Source organism: Silurus aristotelis, assembly GCF_946808225.1.
Source record: "Silurus aristotelis genome assembly, chromosome: 16".
Lineage (NCBI taxonomy): Eukaryota > Metazoa > Chordata > Actinopteri > Siluriformes > Siluridae > Silurus > Silurus aristotelis.
In genome coordinates, this window is record NC_139589.1 from 17,527,492 (window position 1) to 17,551,174 (window position 23,683).

At 39.1% G+C, this 23,683-nt stretch overlaps 1 protein-coding gene across 3 annotated transcripts in view; it reads left to right on the forward strand.

Annotated features, from left to right (window-relative positions):
* The window catches only part of sec16a (SEC16 homolog A, endoplasmic reticulum export factor), a 36,265-nt gene that overhangs the window by 581 nt on the left and 12,001 nt on the right, over positions 1-23,683 (forward strand). For all 3 annotated transcript variants that reach the window (XM_083565321.1, XM_083565319.1, XM_083565320.1), the window contains exons 2-21: positions 7,817-10,694; positions 11,387-11,520; positions 11,858-11,937; positions 12,029-12,170; positions 12,608-12,776; positions 13,775-13,940; positions 15,609-15,751; positions 15,892-15,953; positions 16,077-16,215; positions 16,455-16,694; positions 17,621-17,718; positions 17,815-17,896; positions 19,012-19,129; positions 19,237-19,348; positions 19,787-19,892; positions 20,150-20,290; positions 20,384-20,497; positions 22,699-22,888; positions 23,048-23,517; positions 23,606-23,653. In XM_083565321.1, coding sequence (XP_083421447.1) covers positions 7,839-10,694; positions 11,387-11,520; positions 11,858-11,937; positions 12,029-12,170; positions 12,608-12,776; positions 13,775-13,940; positions 15,609-15,751; positions 15,892-15,953; positions 16,077-16,215; positions 16,455-16,694; positions 17,621-17,718; positions 17,815-17,896; positions 19,012-19,129; positions 19,237-19,348; positions 19,787-19,892; positions 20,150-20,290; positions 20,384-20,497; positions 22,699-22,888; positions 23,048-23,517; positions 23,606-23,653 — 5,610 coding nt within the window. In that variant the 5' untranslated portion in view covers positions 7,817-7,838. The remainder of the gene's footprint in view (positions 1-7,816; positions 10,695-11,386; positions 11,521-11,857; positions 11,938-12,028; positions 12,171-12,607; positions 12,777-13,774; positions 13,941-15,608; positions 15,752-15,891; positions 15,954-16,076; positions 16,216-16,454; positions 16,695-17,620; positions 17,719-17,814; positions 17,897-19,011; positions 19,130-19,236; positions 19,349-19,786; positions 19,893-20,149; positions 20,291-20,383; positions 20,498-22,698; positions 22,889-23,047; positions 23,518-23,605; positions 23,654-23,683) is intronic.

The window sequence follows — 23,683 nt, forward strand, 5'->3', positions numbered from 1 at the left end:
TCTTGCGCAGATCGTTCAGAATGCATTAGAAGGATTACCGGTATCTCATGCTGATATAGCGCTAGCATCGGGTAACTTTCAACTAGCCTGCTGTTGACTTGTCTGCTGTTGTTTTGCAACATCGTTTAGTTCTTTGTTCAAATCTTGAAAGTGGACGTTTTGGTTTCTCGGAGTGACCGTGTCTCTTTAGAGGCGAGTGACGGCTAAATAAAGTCAAATAGAAATTAAATAAAAATAGCTGACTAGGTTTAAAGAGACCTTGGCCAAACCGGAAGTGAGGTCACAAGCTTCATAACAAACGTGCCTCGACTGAAACTTGTCCATGTGTCCATATATTTTTATAACTGTATTTAATTCAGTATGTAGACCTAAAAAGAGGAAAGACACTTACTTTAATATGTCCTAGTTGTCACTTGTGTTTGATATTCGATTGGAAACAAGGTTTTTGATACCAACTCTATAACACAACAGGACATCCTTGTTGGTCTAGCAAGCACTCGTACTGTGCAGTTGACTTGTGCAAACAAGTAGGACATTTAAGTCATGTGTATAGCGCTTTGAACAATGGACATGGTCCAAAATTAGCTTTACTGATAGAAATAGATTATGCATACAAATTCAAAATTCAGAAATTTGTCCCTATCCCTAATGAGCAAGCGAGTGGTGGACAGAGGCAAGGAGAAACTCCTAAAAAAATATATGATGAAAGCTTAAATGAACCCATCCTCATTTAAGAGGTGTCCATGTGGCTATCCACTTCTGCAGCTGTCTTTAGTTTAGTACATAGTCCGATAGAGAGGAAAGACAGCTTTAAATGCACCAATTGTCACTTGAATTTGATATTCGGTTGGAATTAAGGCTTTCGATGCCAAGTCAATAACACAACAACACACCCTTGTTTGTCTAGCAAGCACTCGTACTGTGCAGTTGATTGTGGAAACAAGTTGGAAATTCAGTTCAATCTTCTAGCACTTTCAATCAATGGACATTGTCCCAAAGCAGCTTTACAGAAGGAAATAATCATGGATATAAATTTAAATGCTAAAAAGTTCATAAAATTGTATAGCGCTTTTAACAATGAACATGGTCTCAAAGCAGCTTTACACAGATAATGCGGTGATAAAGAATGAATAAGAATGTTCTTTTTGTGTAAGTATGTCCCTGATAAACAAGCCGGTGGCAACTGTGGCAAAGAAAAACTCTCTGAAATGTATAATAAAGAAACTTTGAGAGATCCCATCTTCATCTGGTTGACACCAAATGTCCATTCATTAAAATTCCATCATTGTTGGGGTTATGAACTGTTTACTAATGGACACTTGATTGCAAAACTAAACATGGCAACTATATTCCTAAGCTACTGTAGCAGACTTTTTAATATTCAATACAGTCCAAATGTATTTTCATGGTTCTGGAGTTTAACCTTCCAAAGTAATCTCGATTGTATTTAGGCTGTTCATGAGCAAATGATTTGATGAAGTCTCTGCAGAGGTTGCATTTATTTTGGCTTTTGCGCTTTTTCCAATGTTGCTTCGAAATACTGCGTCTTTACATGAATGCCTATCTTGACATGAAGTTCCTATCCAGAAATCAACTCTACCGCACAGTGCATTTGGCACTCTTGATATTTTTTTTCGATATTTTGACTTTTATATTTGAGAACTTTGACCAAGTCAAATCATCTCAGGTGGATTTTTTGTTGTTTAAACCATATACAACTGGTACGACACACTGTGAAATGTAAACAACATTCCTATAGAACCATTGTACAAAGTTCTAGTGTGGAGTAAAGTGCACACAGATATTACAGTATAATAATAAATGCTGCAGAGATAAATGTATTAGTTTGCAGCAAACTTAAGAAGAATCGCAAAGGGACTGGAAAGGTGTTTAGTTAAGTATAAGAGTGTGTGTGGGTGTGGGTCACTCCAGTCCCCCTGTATATTAAGGAGTCTAATGGCTTGGGGGAAGTAACTGAAACGGTCCGGCCATGAGGGTGTGGAAGCTTTGCTACCTTTTGCAATACAGCAGGAGGGTGAAGAGTTTTTGTGTGGACATCCACAATGCTGGTGGCTTTGTGGATGCAGTGTCTGGATTAAATGCCAGAAGAGGGAACTTGACCTTCTCAACTGTCTTCTCTGTGTGTTGCAGGGTCTTTTGCTCCAAAATGATGACATTTACAAACTGTTTATAGTGGTGCAAAAAGAACAGGTTTTTGAAATGGTTAGTAGTTGGAAAGAGGGAGGTCGGCAACCACCTCGCCATGGCGCAATGGAACGTTTTTGCCGTCAAGCATAAAAAAAACCCCAAAAAAAACAATTCCGTTGTTACCGTCCAAGGTTTTCATCAGATGCCATATTTTTCCGATATAATCTTCCTTAAATAAATTAATAATGTATACCTATCAAAACTGCATTTATTACCAGTTGTTTTGGTGTTAATGAAAATTTTTTATAGAAAATTTGCGGAGTTACACTTATTTGAAAAATATGCATTTTCTTTGCACCCCCTGTATAAATAAACATCGATGCATCGGGTAGTGTCGCTACCTCGCAGCTTTAAAGTTTGTGGTTTTGACCTGAGCTGGGGGTACTGGTGAATTAACAGCCTTAGATTGACACAGGTCTGTGTGTCTGTGTGTCTGTCTGTCTGTGTGTCTGTGTGTCTGTCTGTCTGTCTGTCTGTCTGTCTGTCTGTCTGTGTGTGTGTGTGTGTGTGTGTGTGTGTGTGTGTGTGTGTGTGTGTGTGTGTGTGTGTGTGTGTGTGTGTGTATGTGAGTGAGTGAGTGAGTGAGTGTGTTCCACCCAGAGTTCCCAGCACAGGCTCTGGATTTAAACCTAACCAGGATAAACTGATCACTGAAGTTGAATGCATGATTATTTAGACTCTTAACTTTCAGCTCTTTCAAGAATTGTTTGTATTAAGATGGTTGTTATGTTTTAAGGCCTTGCATATGGAGATTTACCCAGTGCTACTATGAACCTTTTCACTCAGTGATGGTAAACTACAGAATAGGGCTGTAGCTATCGATTATTTTAGTAATCAAGTATTCTACCGATTATTCCATCTATTAATTGGATAACAAGAACTTATTCTTTATTAAAGAGCAATACTAAATATACACGAGAAAATACAACCAGTCTCTTAAAATAAACAATTCATTTGTTTGCTTTTTAAACAAATTTACAATTTTATTGCTGAAATTACATACAAGAATATGTTAAAACTAAAACCATTTAGTGCATTTAATGACCATATTACATCAAAATACAAAAAAAATAAAAAAAATAAAAAAATTTCAGATTACTCGTTAAAAAAGAAAATTAAAAAGAAAACGCATGTTTTCTTTATGTTTAGGAAAACTTTATCATTTAATTTGGCCTGAGTCTATGGAAGTCCGTTTTAGCCACATCAAAAATGGCTAATTCCTTTTTTTTCCTCGCAATTGTGACATTATTTCACGTAAATATCCAAAGTTTTTGGTGCATCCACCAGTAACCATGTTGTAGGCCGGAAGTTCGAAGTTGATCTATGAACGAGACCACCTCTGCTTCATCTGCCTTGTTCTTAGTTTGATACCGTACAAATTTATTGATTGTAGCCAATTTCATTTATAATGTGTAAAGCTTTCTGGCACTACAGAGAGGTGACGCTGAACGACTGGCAAAAATAAAGGGGAAGGTGTGACAAATAAAGTCGCAATTGCCAGGAAGTTGGAATTGCGAGGGAAAAAAAACTCTTTCTTGCAGAAAAAAAAAGTTGTATTAAGGCAAATGTTTTTTACTTAGCGAAAACAGGCTTCCATATCAATTTTCTTCTCCCAATGCTGCATGTGTAGTTAAAAGAACTAAATGAAGCATCAATTCAGTTAATTTGCCTTGATGATTATTTGTATTTGAAATTGTTTTAGCCCTACGTTACTTTTCCTTGTGTGAATCGTGTACATGTAACCATTTTGCTAAATATTCCAAATTCTTTATTGCTTATTGTAACAGACAAGTAGCAAAGTGTTGTCTCAATACTATCAACAGTTTTCTTTGTTAGTTACCACTGGCTTGTAAAGGAATTTCCCCCAAGTGTTTACTTTCCATTTCACTGTTTCATTCACTTTCTTTTTTGCCACATATTCCTCCAGCCAGAAGAACCGAGAATAATAAATCATTTGAGATACACACTGCGATGAAAACTATGCCACACTGGATTGAACCCATGTGTATTAATTGAAAAGTAAAGAACCACCAATATTGTAATAATCGCTGGACTGTAAAACATTTCTTTTTAGTTTAGAGATGATGATATTTATCAGGGCTTTGAAAGACTTGTATTGTACGATGGACCTAACAAATTTAGCTGGTAAAGCTGATGCGGCAAAACTAAACTAAATACAAGCAATATAGACCTCAAATTTTCTGTAAGATTCCATTTTTAAGCTATAAAATTTAGCAGTTAAAACCCCAAGTGTGATGTTCATTTATATATGTTGCTGGCAAAAGACTTAAAAAATCTACAAAAGTTTGTATATAAATATATTTTTTAAATGATGACGAATGGTAATTTAAATCCAATTATGGAGATAGGAGTAGGAGGAGGAGGAGGAAGTTGAATAAACAAGGTTTTCAAAATTATCAACCCGAAGATATTTTTTGATGCAAGTTTAATTATCGGTTATTTCAACACCAGCACAGAGAGCCAAGGAAATTTGTTTTACCTGCATTTACATCAGAAAATTAGACTTATGTTGCCCAAATAGATTAGGTTTTAAATACAGATGTGGTCAGGGTGTTTGCTTACAATATTATCAAGGAGTCCAGTTTTACTGTATATTGTGTATACAGTGGAACCTCGGAGCTCGCGAGGGTTAGGGACCAAGACCGGTCGCGAGTTCCGAATTTTCGCGACCTTTTGATACGCCCCTTCCAACCCAGTAAAAACCCAAAGAACACTATACGAAATCAATTTAAATGAGTAAATAACACTATTTCACTCCATAACACTTAATTATTAAACTATTTTAACAATACTTTATGTAAATTAACAGCAATTACAATGCTTAATTAAAAAAAATAAAGTACAGGTACAGTAAAGTATGCAGTAGAGAAGTACAGTATAATAATACATAATAAAAATAGTTTTAAAGCATTTTTTTAGACAATTTTAATGAGATAAACCTTAATTAGAAATGTTAAAACTAGCGTTTTGAGCAGCTCGCGGTTGCTCACGAGCCGATCTGAATGAGAGTTGCCGGTCGGAATGAAAGTCGCGAGCATGCGAGGTCGCGAGCGCTTAGGCCGCGAGCTCCGAGGTTCCACTGTATATAGATTGTGTTCCGAATAGTCAGTACAATAGATTTTGGAGCAGATGACCAGCTTATTTAGCAATAAATAAGACAAGTTTAAAGGCAAACCTAGTGTTTGGTCATATTAATGATTTGTTATTATGAAATTATTTTAAATCCAGTGCAAATGAGATCAAAAATTCACAGTTGCTCAGTATGATTAAAAGGATGTAACTTGTATTTTTTGCACACGTTAACACAATGCCAATTTATTTAAATCAAGAGTGAGTCATAGACAGATGTGGCGGAGGGAATCCGATGATTTTCCAAAATAAAACATTATTCAGAATCAGATAATAAATAAAGCAGAAATAATGTAAGTTATGTATTCTTTCTTTGCGGCCCACTGACCTATGACATCTCTGTGCACCGTTCTCCATCAAGAGTATAAAAGGCCAGAACACTGGTTCAATCAACAACAAGCAGCATGCAGTCATCGGGTGTATGTAAAAAGTGTGGGACATTGGAAACAGTGAGGCACATATTAGATAAATGTCCTGCATATGAAAGGAACAGATTTCAGTTAATTCAGGAATTAGGATGGATAGGAATGGACCATATCTCTCTAATGGTACTGCTGGGAAGCAAATTCGGGCAATCGAGAGCTCAAGAATTGTTATTTAAATACCTAAAAAATACAGGAACGATAGATAGAATTTAGTTTAGTTTATTTTTTTTATTTATTTATTTTTATTCCACCTTACTGTGTTCGCTCCACACTCCAGATCAGTAGGTGGCGGTAATGCACCTTTTTGTTGGTCTGCCAAACCGCCATAAAACAACACAACAACAAGCAACATGCAGTCATCATCATGCAATCTACCGAACAGCAGCTAACGGTACAGCAAGAATCACCTTATATAGGATAAATTTTATACCCAGTAAAGTTGTGTTTTCTGAATCCTGTACCGTGTTTTTACTGACACGCTGAGGCGAGTACAATCCTCTGATCAGTGCACACCAGTGAAAATCCTTATATGGTCCTTTGAGCTAGATAGGAAAACTTCCTTCCTTCTGGGACATGTGCTGTGTGTTTCTCATTTGTGGTTTTTGGAAACATTATAAAAATGATCATTTTGACTATGGGATTTATGTACAGTACATGTGCTGCCTTTAGAGAAGTTAAAGAGTCAATAAAAAGCTGTTTGTGCAGCAAGAGTATTTTTATGATAAGTTTTCTTGAACAGGTCCATTTAGCGATGGAGAATTTCAATCAGATTTCAGAAGTTGCATCATAATCACAAGTGTGCTTCTAGTAAATGAAAAAGTCAAAATGAAGCTGGGGGGGGGAGAAGCTGAAAAAGAAAAATAATTAAAGACTTGTTTCGAACCTAGCTGTAATTCTCACATCAATTTCAGCAATAAAAGTTAAAGTTCTTCAGTGTCTAAGTACATGAAATGCATTTAAACTGTCACAGCCCAACACACACTTAACTTCTTGGTGCTAAAATGACACTAGTGACCACTGTTCCTGCCCCTCTCCCCTATGTGGATCTTCCCACTTCATCCAGGCCCGCCTCTGGATAGTGTTCTCTTCGACTGGAGGCCGCTCTGTGCAGCTTGGGACGGTTTCTCATCAACAAACATCAACAAACAAACCTGGGTGGTTCCATGAAATTCCGGAGTAAGAACGGGCGTTTTGAGGATCGATTGGACTGTTGTTAATGTCAACAGTCTCCTACACTGACTTAGGAATACAGTTCACTTCTGATCATCATCACTGTACCCCGCAACATTGTATATCTGCTACAAATGGACATCCGGTGCAACCCAGATGAGGATGGGTTCCCTCTTGAGTCTGGTTCCTCTTAAAGTTTCTTCCTTATGCCATCTCGGGGAGTTTTTCCTTGCCACAGTCACCACCGGCTTGCTCATCAGGGACAAACTTACTCATAAAAAACATATTTTAATCACCACATTATCTGTGTAAAGCTGCTTTGAGACAATGTTCATTTTTAAAAGCGCTATACAAATAAAAATGAATTGAATTGAATTGAAACTTCACACATGAATCACATTTGTGTTGTGAGTAGTGACAGTATGACTAGAATGACCACTGTATGGGCATTGTGTTGTTCCAATAAATCTGCTTTGCCCCCGTGGGACGCTAACCTTGATGGCTGGCTGAATTTGCTTAACATAAACAAATAGGTTCCTGGTTTAACAGGTACTTGGCCTAAAGGGATTATGTGTTGCCTCATAAATTACACTCATACTCATTCCACCTTTTGCTAAATATTTGTGCCTAATTGTGTTTTTTATTATTATTATTAATTATGCATTCCTGATCATATTATAGTCGCTGAAGAAATTTGTGATGGTAAACAAAATATTAAGTAAATAAATAACAAACCTTTTCTTTTTGACATCAACAATAAATTCACTTGGTTTTGATGTTCTATTGATATATACTGGTTGTGGTATAATTATGGTTTAAATTTGTTTAAATTAAACCAAATGTCTGTGCTTTTGTTTCATTAGGTATAGTCTTCACTCTTTAGAGATGCAACCCTCTCCTCGAACTGCACCTCCTGGTGCGTGTGGTACACCACCACCACCACAACCTACCTCTGGTGGTTCAAATGCTTTCAGAAGAAATCGACCACACAAGCATGGCGCATTGGCCCCCAATGCAGCATCAACTCCTCCTCTACAGCCACTGACTGACCCTTTTGCCTTTGGTAGGCAAGGCTCACCATCTACAAGAGTAAGCAGCCAGACTCCGCCTCTACACAGTAGTCCTCTTCCTATGCAAGCTACTCTCGCAGCAGGTTTTAACCAGACTGGTCCACCTCCAGGCCCACTATCAGGAGCACAAGTACCAATAGCTGGTCCAGTACATACCTTTTCCAACCCTCATCCTGGTCCTTCGGGACATCCATTAGCCCCTAACCCAGGTTCCACTGAACCTGGCTATTTCAGCTCCCAAGAACCGATGCCATACATTGCCCAGTTGCCTAACTCTGTCCCTCCTTTCAGTACTAGTACAATGCATGCTCCCCCTGCAGCTTTGACTGTACCAGTTCAAAGTACGCCTCTGTTTCCTACACTGCCTGCTCCATCCCATTCTGGGCCTGATCATGGTAGTCGTCCTCCTTCCGTTCAAAATTACTTTCAGCCAACCAGTGATACACCACAGTCTTTTCATCCACATATTCAGGCACAGGGTCTTCCATCTGTCTCCTTGCCCCAGCCTGGCCCTTTTCAGTCACACACTCAGAATCATAGTCAGTCAGCCATAAATATGGGTGAGCCAGCCATTTCCCAGCAACAAAACTCTCACTTTTCGACCCAGGGTTATTTCAGTCAGACCGGTGGTGTCCCAGAGCCATGGTACAATCAGGTTCCACAGGACCCCATGCAGCGTTCCGGCCCTGTTCCACATAATGTTCCTTTTACTGACCCTGGAACACTGTCTATGTTCTTTCATGGAAATGATGTAGAAAATGTAGAGACTCTTTCTGGAGAGGGCCATGTCAATGGAGTCTCACACCCTCCACAAAGCAGGGAAGTAAATGAAATGCTTAATCCCTCTTTAAATGAAACTGTGAATGTCAAAATGACTGCTGGCCCATGCGACTCAGTTGAGAATCTGGAATGTGTTCCAAATCAGGAAGTTTTACCTAATGAACCACCATCAACTCCTGCATATAAGGCAGGGGCTAACTTAGAAACACCTGACTCTGCATCTCGTCCTGCACGATCTGCAAGTGTCTCATCCAGCTATAGCAATGTCAGTCACAGTAGTGGTCATGCCCCCCACAGTAGCAGTCACCCTCCTCGACGACATCAGGGAGTTGTTGGGACGTTTATCCAACAAGAAAGCCCCCGGCCTCCTGATGCACCAGCATCCTATCCTTCTGCTGGTGGTTACTTTGAACAGATTGATTCTGCTCCTGCTCCAGAGCTAAGTCCTACTTTCCTCACACCCAGCCCTCCAAAGCCAGTTGGGGTGTTCCAGGCTAGTGCTAACTCTTCCTTTGAGCCTGTGCGATCCCACATAGTAGGAGTTAGACCTGCTGAAGTTGATCGTGCTAGAATGGTAATGGAAAAAAGATCTGATATATTACCTGGCAACTTGGAGCAGCCCCCAGACAATATGGAGACTATCTACTTTCCCGGAGGACAAGATCGCAGGCCTTCGTCTCGAGCTCAGGGGTCACAAAGACCCAGTGATAGTCCTGCCACAACCCTCTGGGCTCAAAGTGATACAGCTAGTCTTGGTGCAAATATACTTTTGGCACCTGCAGCACCTCCTCTTGCTACAACTACAGCTTCATCATGTCAACAAACTACTGAGATTATTCAGCCACCAGAAGATGTGCCTCTGGATCTTCAGCCTCCTAGGGCACTTCCACAGCCTTCCTCTGAGAACCTTGAGAACCCACCTGATTCAGCCACCCAGGCAAGTTTGGGCTATGCCTCTTTGTTAGTGTCCACACCTCCCACAGAGGCTTTAAACCAGTCTGTTTTGATTGCCACACCTTCAAATTATGCTGTGATTTCTCCTCAATTGCCTGTCCAATCAACCAATCAAATGAGTCCTAAGGAAACAAATATGCCTGTTCAGCCACCCTCTCAAGCCCAAGTGGCCAGCCAATTGCCGCAGGGTTCCTACTCAGCCAATCACCCGCCTCCTCTTTTCTCTCAAACACCAATCAGCTTTCATTCACCTTTGAGCCAGAGTTCGACACAAGAAGTCCAAGATGCGCAAATTCCTCTCCAACCGGCCCAGCCTACTACTTTGAAGGCCCAGTCACCGAAAAATGACTGCGAATCGCTTCCACCTTCCAAATCACAAATTCCTTCATGTGCTTCTGCCATCAATCAGAATCATCGCTCAAATTATGAACTGCTTGATTTTTCTATGCACCAAACACAGAGCACAAATCAGGCCCCTTTTTCAGCTCCTGTTCCTGCCCCTGCCCCTGCTCAAGTAAATAATGCAGCTGGCTTTTACTTGCAGGTCACCAAAGATTCACAGCAAGGGGCACGAGTGCAAAGTGAGCCTCCACTTCAGCCACCAACCTTGAATCCCCCTAGAGCTCCTAGTAATCAATCTAGTAATGGCACCTCTGGTCCCTCTAATCCAGCTCATCCAGCTTCACAATATTATCCTGCCCCACACGCTACACCTGTTTCTCAAGCCACATCATCCTCCACATATCTTCCACACTCTGGCAATTCTGTTAATACACATGACCCCCAGCGTCCCCCATCTTCACTTGGGAGTCAGCATGGCTTTGGTGTGCCACCTCCCATGCCTCCTGCACCTGGATTTAGCAGCTACTACCCAGAGTACCAAGATGGAAGACATCCTTTCCCACCTCCGGACCCAAGGGTTCAGAACTACTACCAGGTATGTTTTTATTAAAATAAGTGATGGCATTTATGATGATTTAATTGTTAACCAACAAATAATAAACTGATGACTAAGATTTTAAAAGAACACAATTTGAGCTCTGAATGTGTAGTGTGTTATTAGTTGCACTCTATTTGGGCTTTCCAGTTTCCACCCACAAAGAAAAAAAAAACAATACACAAAGCAAACCTCCACATATTTTTGAACTGCGGAAACACAGGCAGAGCATAACATACTCAGAGGAAAGCACCGGCTGTTTTTATACCTACCATACCACTTTTAGATAAAAAAAAAAAAACACCAGTTGGAGCTCAGTAAACCATGTCCACATTAGGTACAATAAAACTATTGTAGTCCTGTATTACAATTCACTTGAAGGCACTGAGGTGTGATGTGGGTAAGGGTGACACAGGTTTCATGGCGTGGGTAGTTTTAAGCGGTTAGGGTTAGCAGTGTAATTTTTTTTTAGGTGTAATCAATGCAATGCAGATCCCATGCATATAGTGGTATGTGCTTGATGATAGCTTTCCTAAAATTGCAGACTATTCCTAAAATAAGAAATATCCCAATATATCGCCTTGCTTCCACTATCGCAAAATAAAAACCCCAATTCCCTGTATCGTGATATGTATTGTATCGCCAGATTTTTGCAAATACACAGCCCTAAACACGATTGATTCTTCTTACAGGATGACGCGTATAGAAGAGGAGATCCACCGTATGGCCGGTACAATGGACCAAACCCTGGTTATCGGGAGGCAGACCAGCAGCCAGAGAGGCCAAGTTCTAGGACCAGTCAGTACTCTGACCGACCCAACTCCAGGTAAGGGGTCATTGTGAGGAGTCAGCCTTATTCTTTTTTATTTATTATTTTGTTTGTTTTTTGGGTTTTTTTGTTTAAAGATACAATAATGTTACAGTGCAGTCTTAGGGATGGTGGCTCAGATGAACTGTTTAGTTAATAGTAGTGTAGAATTGGCTTTGTCTTGACAAGTGAATTTTGTTTGATTGGTCTGACATGATGTGCCTGAGGCACTTTTTTTCTAACAGTAAATGCAAAAATGAAATGTATTTGTTTATGCTAATAGATCTTTGTTCTTGGGGGAGAAAAGAAACTTAGTTGTGTTTAACATTTTCTTCTCTTCTCCCCCTCATCTTAGGCAGGGGTATGCAGAAGATTACCCCAGGTCTAATCGCAGTGCCTATGAAGAATACTATGCAAATTACTATAAGTTCATGGGTGAGTACATTGGTAAACCGTTCTATAGTTTCTGTTTTTTTTCTGTAAAAAATGTATGCCAAAACAAAGTCTGCTGTTTTTTGCTTTGTAGATCAGAACAGGTGGTATGACCCCAATGCTATGTATGACCCCCGATATCGAGGCTACTATGATCAGACCTATGGTTGGTATAACTATGACCCTGAAGCCTACGGGAGAGCTGACCCCTACTTTAGCCAACAGTATTCCAACAGGTATACATGCATGCTATTTCTTTTTCCTCTCTGCTTCTTGACTAAGTCATTAGTTGTATGAGTGTATATAATCTGTGGGTATTAGTATACTGTGAAACTGCATTAAATCACATACAGGTTATTAATTGTACACTTCCCTTCTATCTATCTATCCATCTATCCATCCATCCATCCCTCCCTCCCTCCCTCCCTGCCTTCCTTCCTTCCTTCCTTCCTTCCTTCTGAGATCATAAATGTGAGAACCCATGCCAACCGTAAATATAATATAATGGTTGGTATAACTTCAGTACAACAAAGTTGACAAGCTTTAATGTAGTCTTGAATCATCTGTATGATAAAGTGCTCAAAGGAATGTCTAATAAAATCCAGCAACACATTTTGCATGTGGAAATGTAGTTTTATAACCGTGTACTCAGTTCTGTGGTAACCATTCTCAGGCGTGAAGGCTATGATGACCCATGGCGTTACTATCCTGGCTACGATGCAAGTTTCGATGATGACTGTCGTCGTCGGGACACATACGGAGATGAGTTGGAGCGGCGGTCTGTCCACAGCGAGAGATCGACACACAGCCGCCGCAGCAGCTTCAGCTCTCGCTCACAGCAGGTCTCTCTCTTTTTTCTCTCTCTCTCTTATTGTGTGTGCATGTGTGTATTTATATACAGTGGGGCAAAAAAGTTATTTAGTCAGCCACCAATTGTGCAAGTCCTTCCACTTAAAAAGATAAGAGAGGCCTGTAATTTTCATCATAGGTACAACTATGATGGAGGATACCTATGATATCACAGTGCACCGTCCTCCATTAAGAGTATAAAAGGCCAGAACACCAAGATGCAATCGTCATTGACCAGTGGCCATTCGACATCGTGCAACATGTCACTCAGCACTGACCATTCACGCAACCTACCGAACAGCAACTAACAGAAAATAGCAAGAATCACCTCATATACGATTTATTCTATACCCAGTAAAGTTAAGTGTTCTGAATCCTGTACCGTGTTTTTACTGACGCTCTGGGGCGAGTACAATCTTCTGATCAGCGCACACCAGATAGTGAAAATCCTTATATGGTCCTTTGAGCTAGAGAGGAAATCTTTCTAACAATTGGTCCTTCGAGCCGGATAGAAAAAAACTTCCTAACTTTGGTCCTTCCTAACTTCCTAACATTGGTTTTCGCTATTCATTTTTAATAGCTCATTATGACCTTTATGAGAGTTTTGCATAACTGGAACTTTAACAATTTTATTTGAATACCCTTTTATTAGTAATAACCAATAGGCTTGGTTTTGTAAAATCTACAAACAAAATTACATTTAAATAGGTAGAATTCAACCTAATAACTCTTAAAGGTAATTAAAAGAAATTTTTTCGCATTCTCTGAAATGTTGCATCATGAGTATTCATAAGCCATGCGTGCAGACAAACAGCAGTGTTCTGAATTCTGGAGGCCATGTTGATTGACCGTAAAACCTCAGTACATAGAAACAGAAAATCTTAGACAAGATGTGCCCTGGCTAATTTAGCATACACAAAGCATGCTAACAATGTCAACAATACTGCACTGTTTTTCTTTTTTTCTCTAACGTCTCTCTCTTTGTATGCAGAGTCAGGTGTACAGGAGTCAGCCGGATCTTGTTGCTGCAAGTTATGAAGCAACAGCGACCACAATGCCTGCAGATTATTCCTATTCTCAGTTTCCAGAGCAGACAGACACCCTGAATTACGGCCAGTATAATGCTGAGAACTCCACATGGGCTGCCCCTGAACAAGGTAACAACATTTTGTCTAAACTACTGGTGGAAAAAAAAAAACATGTTGGCTTTCTTACATAATATGAGTAAATCAGCTCTCTACTTGTAAATGTGTGCAGACTGGAGAGTTATAGGAGTTTGCATTACACGGTATCATTTAGAATAGCAACCATTTTTTGGGTTGGGGGGTGGGGGTCTCATGCACACAGAGGTGGGAAGTAACGACCTACAAATACTTCATTACTGTATTTAAGTAGATTTTTCTGTTATCCGTATTTTTACTCCACTAGTTGTTTTTCGGACAACTTTTTACTTTCACTCTTAAATTTTTACACAAATATCTGTACTTTCTACTTCTTACATTTTCAAAACCGGCTCGTTACTTTAGTACTTTAGTACATTGCACCGTTTTCAGCACATCAACCTGTTTCTTGTAATTTCCTGGCTCTCACGCACCACAGATGTAGACTAGTTTATGAAGCTCAAAATGAGCATGGCAGAAGGCTACAAGAAGTCTGGGGGTAACGTGGATGAGGGAGAGAGGGAGTCACCGATGTAAACATGACTGAGAGGCTGTCAAAATGTACGCGTTAAAAACGTGTTAACGAAAATTTTTTTTTTAACAGCATTCATTTGATCAAAACGCGCATTTAAATTTAACAATTTTGAAAAAAATATAAATACATATAAAAGAGGTGAAATTAAACTATTCAGCACAGCACGTTTGTTCAGGACGTCCTTTTTTACTCAGATATTTATAAAAAAAAGAAAAAATTAAGTTTTAATCAGTAAATTTGTTTTACTGATGCGGCAGGTCTTAAATCAGCCCCAAAATTTGCCATGATGCACACATTTATCCACCTGGGTTCGTTTTGTGACATTTTTTTTTCCCCTCGTAATGAAATTACTTTTTTGATCGTACAAATAAGAGCAACACATCATTGAATCTGTAAAGGGTCTACTTTTATTTGTATACACTCATAGACACACAAATAAAACCGTAATCAAAATAACCAAATCTGTATGAAAGTTAGAAGAAGTACAATTTCTCCGGTATCACCTTATTACCCGTCCGTGTGGAAACATAGCAAAGGTTCCGTTTGGTGTCCTGGTGAGTTTACAAGAATTTTGTCTTCATGCTCTATATTGGGTATGGTTTTACTAATAATAAACATACATTTGCATAAAGCATCCATATTTGTCCATTCCCATATTGATTAGAGTATTTGAACTTGAAAAGTATTAATTTAAGGTGCATTTAAAACAGATGAACATGTATGATTAAGTTTCGTGTAATGTTGAGTTAACTCATGACAAGCATGCCATTAATCGTGATTAAATATTTAAATCGATTGACAGCCCTAATAATATGAAGTAACGTCAGGTTACCAGCGTGACACTAAAACAGGTAGTAGTAATGGCTACTTTTTATTTAAGTACTGTACATGTCAGAGCCCAAACTCACTATAATGCAGAATCAGTGGTAGCTTATTTTATCCATGCATAGAAATAAACTGAGACAAGTGTGGAAAAATTTGCAGGTGGAACCCTGGGGTAGAGTAAATATGCACTGTATGTAAATTATATCAGGATTATCATCACATCAAATAGATTTGCACACTCACAGAATAGGAGAGACACTTTTTATGGTGTCTTATTTTCCTGCTGTCTCTATTTATCTTTCAAGCTCCTCCAAGGCCACTGACTCCGGAGAAGTACGCGGCTCCTCACTGCTGTGCTCGCTTTGGGCCAGCAGGTCAGCTGATCTTTGTTCAGCCCAACCTGCCCTCGGCCGGGCAGCCTGCCCTTGTTGAGATTCATAGCATAGAGGTGATGTTTTTTTAAATGGAACTAATGAAATGTTTTCATTCAATATTTGATCATATTTTCAGCTTTTAATTGGATCTTAATATTCAACCATGAAATGTGTGCTTGTGCTTCTTTTTTTTATTTTCGGATAATTGTTTCAGACCATGATGCAGGATTTTCCAGAGCAGGCAGAGTTACGTGCCTTCCCAGGGCCACTTGTCAAGTAAGCCTGATTGAATGTTTTGTAAGCTGCACACACTTGTATCAGTCGAACAAGGCACATATTTTTTACTCCTTGAATTCTCATCTTTGTGTGTTTGTCTGTGCGTGTATGTATGAATGACAGGGAGGAAACCCATAAAGTGGACGTTATAAAGTTTGCCCAGAATAAAGCTCAGGAGTGCCTGCGCAACGATGACCTCATTGACAAAGACTCCGCCTTCCTCATCTGGGAGTTCATTGTACTGCTGTGCCGACAAAATGGGGTATGTGCCCGTCTGTTTCTGTGCATACGTCTTCCGTGCCCAAGTCTGTCTTGTTTTCTTTTTGCGCTAGGTTTGTTCATTATTATCAGAGTGCACATAAAAAAAAAAAAAACAACACGAACTACAAAATAATTGTTTACCAAATGTTAAACAATAATTAACCCCCCCCCCTTCTGTTTCTCTCTCTCTCTCTCTCTCTCTCTCTCTCTCTCTCTCTCTTTCTCTCTCTCATAACCCAGACGGTAGTTGGCACGGACATAGCCGATCTCTTGCTAAAGGAACATCGTTCTGTGTGGTTGCCGGGCAAATCACCCAACGAGGCAAACCTGATTGACTTTAACAATGAGGCACTGGAGCGGGCAGAGGAGGAGGGGACAGGGCCACTCTCACTTTTATCGGACACCTTCATGGGCGTGGCAGAAAATGTCGGCAAAGAGACTGAACGCTTCCGAGAGCTGCTGCTCTTTGGGCGGAAAAAGGTAGGATAAATACACACACATACACATGACACAAGCTATGATATAATGGCAGCTAATTTGGGATCACTATTCTGTTCACTATTTCAACATTGTGGGGTTTTTTTTTTTTAGGGGGGGGGGTTATGTTTATATGTCATGAAAGCATGACAAAATATTTACATATCAGCAATGCATTTTAATGGGTAAAATTAATTTGAATTGATTAAATTTAATAAAAAAAAAATTATTCCTCATACTACCAATGTTGGACTTTAATGTATTCCTATTTATTTTATTTCCAACCTAGCTATCAATAATTATATGAATAATATTGAGAAAAATAAAAGACGTGTTTAAAATGAAACAAAAAGTAACACTCCAAATAAAAAAAATTTACATCCAAAAGGCACCTCAAATAAACAGCATGTGGTGTCAGTGATCTGCCTCTTAAGGCCGCTCTCGTACTGTATAACTCAACCCGGAAAAACTATCTGTATGGATTGTTGCCAATAGCAAGTAGTTTCAGCAAACTATGGTGCTGATTAATCATCAGAACATATAAATCTGTCGACCTCTAATTGTATCATTAGTATTCACAGACTATGATATTACCCCAGGCCATTTCAATGCATTATGTACACATGCACATACTCATTCGTACCTTGGAGAAATTTTAAAAAGTCATTTTTTGCTACTCCTATGTTTTTGGGTGGTGGGAGAAAATCATATCGTTTAAAAGAAGTTTTTTGCTTTTTTGCACACAAAAACACCAACTTGAAACAGGGGCCATGGATGTATAATTAGGCCATACTACCTGGTTTGCCAAAGTACAGCTTTTTATTTTATTCAAAATATTTTTTTGTACAATTTGCAAGCAGAAGGTTATTACAGTAAAGCATCATACTTTTAACCACTCAGACACTGACCAGGTTATTTGTTGCCTTCAGGATGCTCTTGAGGCCGCTATGAAAAACGGGCTTTGGGGCCACGCCCTGCTCTTGGCCAGTAAAATGGACAACCGAACGCATGCACGAGTCATGACCAGGTAATGCACAAAAAACAAGGGGGTTTTCATTGTCTTTTCTGCATTGATATAAACAATTGAAAAAGATGGAATACTATGTGTTTTTGCGTTTGTCAGGTTTGCCAACAGTCTTCCCATTAACGATCCACTGCAGACAGTCTACCAGCTCATGTCAGGCAGGATGCCTGCTTCTGCCTCGGTAAGAATGGGGATGACTTTGTATGCAAGTAAGGGGTGTTACAGTACACACAATCGGACCAAAATATTTACAGGGCTTGCAATCTTTATGTGCGGAACATCGTTAAATTATGTTAGAATTCCCTGAGGAGCTTATTAAGTTTGTTTAGTCTCCGAGCGAATTTTTTAAAATTAGTATTATTATTAGACTTAAAAACATACACAACAATGCCAGGGGTATAAAACAAAAACTAGAGTTGGTGCAGTGTCACTGTGGCTACTCACTCCGTGCCGAAAATAAAATTGGTTTTGCTCATGCATGAAAACGCTAAAGAATCTATTGAACTAGCATTAGCCATAGCTAGCGCTATGGTAAGCGTTGGTTTAGCATTTCATGTCCAGATTCAAGAATTTCTTTCAAAAGGAGAAAATCCTGAAAATTTCACATATCGAGGGAGTGAATGAAAGAAGGCTGGAAGGATTGAAGACATTTGTTAACGTATGCTGAAACAAGTAGAACAATTAAGAATATTAAGTGTAAAAAACACACATCTGTATTACCCAAATGGGGTCTAAAAACATAAACTATTGAATTTTTCCATTTCAATTTTTCAATTTTATATAATCAATTTATATTGTCGATTTAATTATTACTTAATTTAATCAATATAATAAAAAGTGTATTGCATTCATTTGATTTATTAAATATATATGTATATTCAAAATATTAATGTATATATTATTTAACCAAGCCAGCATTCGAAATTGTAAAAAAAAAAAAAAGTAAACTGTTGTTTTGAAATGTGAATAATAATAAACTGCGTTAATAAAAAAACGACAAGCAATTTTATGTTTTGCGAACCGTGAATTCTGTGTACCATTACACCCCTAATGCAAGTTAGGGATGCAGTGTGTGACTGATTAAGTGCGTGTGTCCGATGTGCTTGACACAAAAGTGATAGAGCAATTTCTAAATCACAGTACAGAGTGACAAATTCATAACTTATTTATTTTGAGTCCTGTTTTAGAGGTCAAACTCATGTCCGGCTGTTTAATATAGAAATTATTGCATTTATCTTTAAATCTGTCAGACCGATTACGTTAAAATGCATATTTTACACTCATTCTCCTTGGCAGTGTTGTGGGGATGAGAAGTGGGGCGACTGGCGTCCTCACTTAGCCATGGTTCTTTCCAACCTTACACATGCACTCGACTTGGACACACGCACCATCTCGACCATGGGAGACACGCTCGGTAAACACACACATTCACACCCAAAGTGTTTATTTATAACCTTTTATTAAGTAAAGCAATTCTAATGTTGAAATTATGCATGTTTAAAATATTTGTGTGTGTTACAGCTTCTAAAGGTCTGCTTGATGCTGCACATTTCTGTTACTTGATGGCTCAAGTGGGTTTGGGGGTCTTTACCAAGAAGAGCACCAAGATAGTCCTCATTGGCTCCAACCACAGGTACATATACAGAGTGCTGGTTATTAATTGGGTTGTTTGTTTTGTGTTTTTATAAAATCATTTATTTCTAATATTAAGATAAAAGAAATTAGTACAATAATTTATTTGCTGCATTTTACTGAACTAATGTTCAGACAGTCCATTTTGACAGTGTCAGTCCTAGGGGGAAATTTTTATTTGAGTAAATCTTTGTAAGTACTTTGATATAGTTTGATATATGCTATAATGTATAACATATCAGGATTACCAGTTGTTAACTGTTTTGTTTGCGTATGAGAAGCAAAATCATTACATTTTGAACTCGTTTATTCGAGTGCCCCATTCAAGTTGTCTGTTGTCGCATTTCTGTAAATCTTTACACATTACACTTTTAAACAATGCAGCTGTTTAGTGACTATTGCTCCCAAAGAGTACTTGTATCTCTCTCTTGTGTTTCAGTCTTCCGTTTGCAAAGTTTTGTTCTACAGAAGCTATCCAGAGGACAGAAGCGTATGAGTATGCACAATCACTCGGTTCACAGCCTCTTTCACTGCCAAACTATCAAGTTAGTACCTTAAACACACCCACGTACATGCACCATACTTGGAGTGTTAAAATTAACAATGTGATTACATAAGATCAACACTGCCTAATGTTTTTAATGATGATGCAAATGATTCTCAGGCAACTAAAATGTCCCTGTTGTTCAGACTAATAGGCAAAAGCGATTCTTATTGGTTACTTATTGTTTTTTTTTGTTTTTTTTTAATCCTGTGTGGATTTCATTGTAAAACAGAGTCATACATTTGCAACATCTTGCAGGTGTACAAGTTCATCTACGCATGTCGTCTGGCAGAGGCGGGCCTTTGTGCTCAGGCATTTCACTACTGTGAGGTCATTTCCCGAGCACTTCTAACCTTGCCTACATACCATTCACCTGTTTTCATCAGTCAGATTATACAGGTCTGTACGCTCCTATGTGCTTCATTTCTATGCTACTAAAACATACCTTCTGTCTGTGTGGGTATTTTTATTTTTTAATTTTTTCCCCCACAGATGTCTGAGCGATTAAGGTTTTTTGACCCCCAGCTGAAGGAGAAGCCAGAGCAAGAGCTCTTCCATGAGCCTGAATGGCTACTGCATTTAAGAACACTCAGTAGCCAGATCAAGGTGAGACGAGTGGAAAATGTTCAGTCACATGCACAGAACAATAAGTACACAGGGCACTTACACATTACAATATCTAAAAAGATGATGCACATGGCTGTGCATTTGCATGGTAGCAGCTTAGAACTTGAAAATAATGCAAAAAAAAAAAGTACAAACTACTTAGAGTAAAAGACTTGGTGAGACGAAGAGACTTGGTGTGATTTTATGGACTGAAATGCAGTGTTACACAGTCTGACTGGCACTTACACTATTCACCTGTTTCCTGGATTTGCTGCTGTAAAAATGATGGGTATTATTTTTTTGTACCCATTATTTTACATTTGTTTGAGTGGTTTGTTTTTTTAGGCGGGAATATGTTAAAAACGTCATTCAAAATTAGGGATGCACCGAAATGAAAATTCTTGGCCGAAACCGAAAACCGAAAAAGAGGAAAGCAAGGCCGGAAACCGAAACGCGAAAGAAATTATGCCACTTATTATTACCATTGCATTTATGGCTATGACTGTGTACTAACCTTACTAAAATCAAGGCATTTCAATTGCATAAATCAATATTAAAGTTTAAAAAAATAAATCAATTACAAATTATGAAAATATTTATTTATAGCACATTGCAACAATGCACAGGATAAAATAAATAAAAATTCAAACTTAAATGTTTAACTTAAATGCACTCATGTGTACATTAAATAATAATGTACAGGCCCTCTGTCCTGCCGAAAGGTTGTAAAATTAAATAAGTTCTTTCATAAAAACAAAGTGCATTCAGAACAAGTGCAACTGTTTAAAGATACAATACAACAATAATCACTGGGAAACTTCCTGCCTTTCCAAAAACGTCCACCACAGACGGAGTGCGCATGCTGGGAGGGATTTTGCTTTTCTGTGCCGCGTTTCTCTCATATTTAGCATAGCGATCGGAATGTTTGGATTTCAGGTGATAAATTAAACCCGACGTTTAGAAAGTCTTTGCAGAAGAAATTTCGGCATTACATTTTTTGAAAATCGCTATCCGTGGCTCTTTTTTTTAGATATACTGAAATACGTCCACACCGCAGACATGTTGTTTTAGACATGCACGTGCAGACCGCGGTTTCTGTTTGCGTCATCAAAACAAACTGTTTTGCACTTTTGGGCCATTTTCGGCCGAAAATTTTCGGTGGCCGAATATTCGGTGCATCCCTATTCAAAATCTCACCTATAACCAGACGAAGATTAATTTGTGTCTTAAAGAACAGTGCTATATTGTGTATTGTGTATAACTAAAGATATATTGGACTGCACTTGCGAGAGTGCAGGACATGCTTGTTTTCCCTGTTTTTACTTTTATAGAAGAAATAATACTCTTTCTTGCTCTTTATTTTCTTGCCTTCCTAGGATTGTAGCTTTTAGATGATTCTACTACTAGCCCAAGGGTAATACTAATAATATAATAAAATCATCATAAATCCCACTTCATATTAGATGTCTTTAACAATATGTTTAACATATGTTTAAAAAAATAAACGTGTTCGGTACAATGATTCTAATTGTGTACAGTGAATGATTGTTTATGTCGTACCGGAAAGTTCCGCCCATAGTTCGCTCAAAGACTCACTGGGCATAGGAAACAGGGTATCAACAAAAATTGGTGGACGCCCCACCATACATTTTTTTATGTGCTTTTTGAACACCCCCATTCCACAATCCTCAACTTGTCTGGGAAGGTTCCACTAGATTTTGTGAGAATTGTAATCATTCAGCCAAAAGGGTTTTAATAAGGTACTGATGTAGGGTGAGGAGGCCTGAGGTGCAGTCAGTGTTCCAGATTATCCCAAAGGTGTTAGAGTTGAGGTCAGAGCTCTGTAGCAGGCCACTCAAGATCTTCCACTCCAACCCATGTAAACCATATCTTTATGGAGCTTGTTTTGTCATGCTGGAGTAGGTTTGGGTCTCCTACTTTAAAAAAAGGGAAAATGTAATGCTACCACACCCTAAGACATCCTATACAATTGTCTGCCTCAGACTTGGTGTTAACAGTTTGAGGACGAACCATATATGGCTGGAAAAACCGAGTGACCCAATACTTTTGTCCATTAATGTATGTTGGGAATTTTCAAACAGGTCTTAAAAGGGAGTGCAGGAACTCAATGATAATTGATAGCAGAAATCTTATTGAAAGGAACAATTAGAATTGTATCTTTCTACTTTTCTTTCATTTAGGATGGTGTGATAATGTTGCGCACAGATCGCAGTACTCCTCAGCCATCTGCCTGTACTACGCCAAGTTTAGAGGAACAAGCTAGTCCTGCTGAAACTTCAACTTTTAACTCTGACCCTCACAACCCATTAATGAGCACACTGATGCCCCAGCTTGGCCCTTCTGCACCGGGGGTGCAGCTCATGCCACCAGGTGTGTGTGTTTGTCTATACTTCACTAATTTGTCACAACATTTGAGTAATTATTAGGTTTTTGCCGAGAGAAAGAGATTGTTACTGTTATACTAAACATTGTGAGGCTCATCATGAGTTCCTCTGGGCTTTATTTTTCACTACTTGATTTCTCCTCCAGCTCCAACTGCAATTTTGCAAGATGGGTCTGTTTCTCTGCAGCACGGCTCTCCCCCAAATGAGGGTGTCCCTTTTAACTCTGCAGTCACGGCGCCTCCCCAGCCTGGCTACATCCCTCAATACCGGACTGAGGACCAGGGATCATACTCATCTTTGCCAGCCCAAAGTCCCACTCTTCCACCCCCTAACATGCCTCCCCAAATTCCCCAATACACACCCATGGAAATTCCACCTCAGATGCCTCCTCAAACACCATCTCAAATGTCTCCCCACATGTCCCCCCACTTTTCTCCCCATATGCCTCCTCATATGCCTCCTCATATGTCCCCCCATCTGCCTCCCCATAATCCACACCAGGTTCCTGGAGTAAATCCTACACCTACTCCTCCATCTCCACAGCAGCTCCAGCCTTCTTCACCTTCCCATGGTCCACCTCCTCACATGGACTTCTATGACAACATGGCACAGATGGTGAGTTGTTTTTTGTTGGTTGATTGATTGCAAAAAGTGTATTTGATGTGTTCTTTTTTTCATAACGATCAACTGATTGCGTTTTTAGAGTACAGGAAGAAGATCCAGAACGACATCACAATCTTCAGTGCACAGGGTATGATTTCTGTCTTTATAAAAAATATTG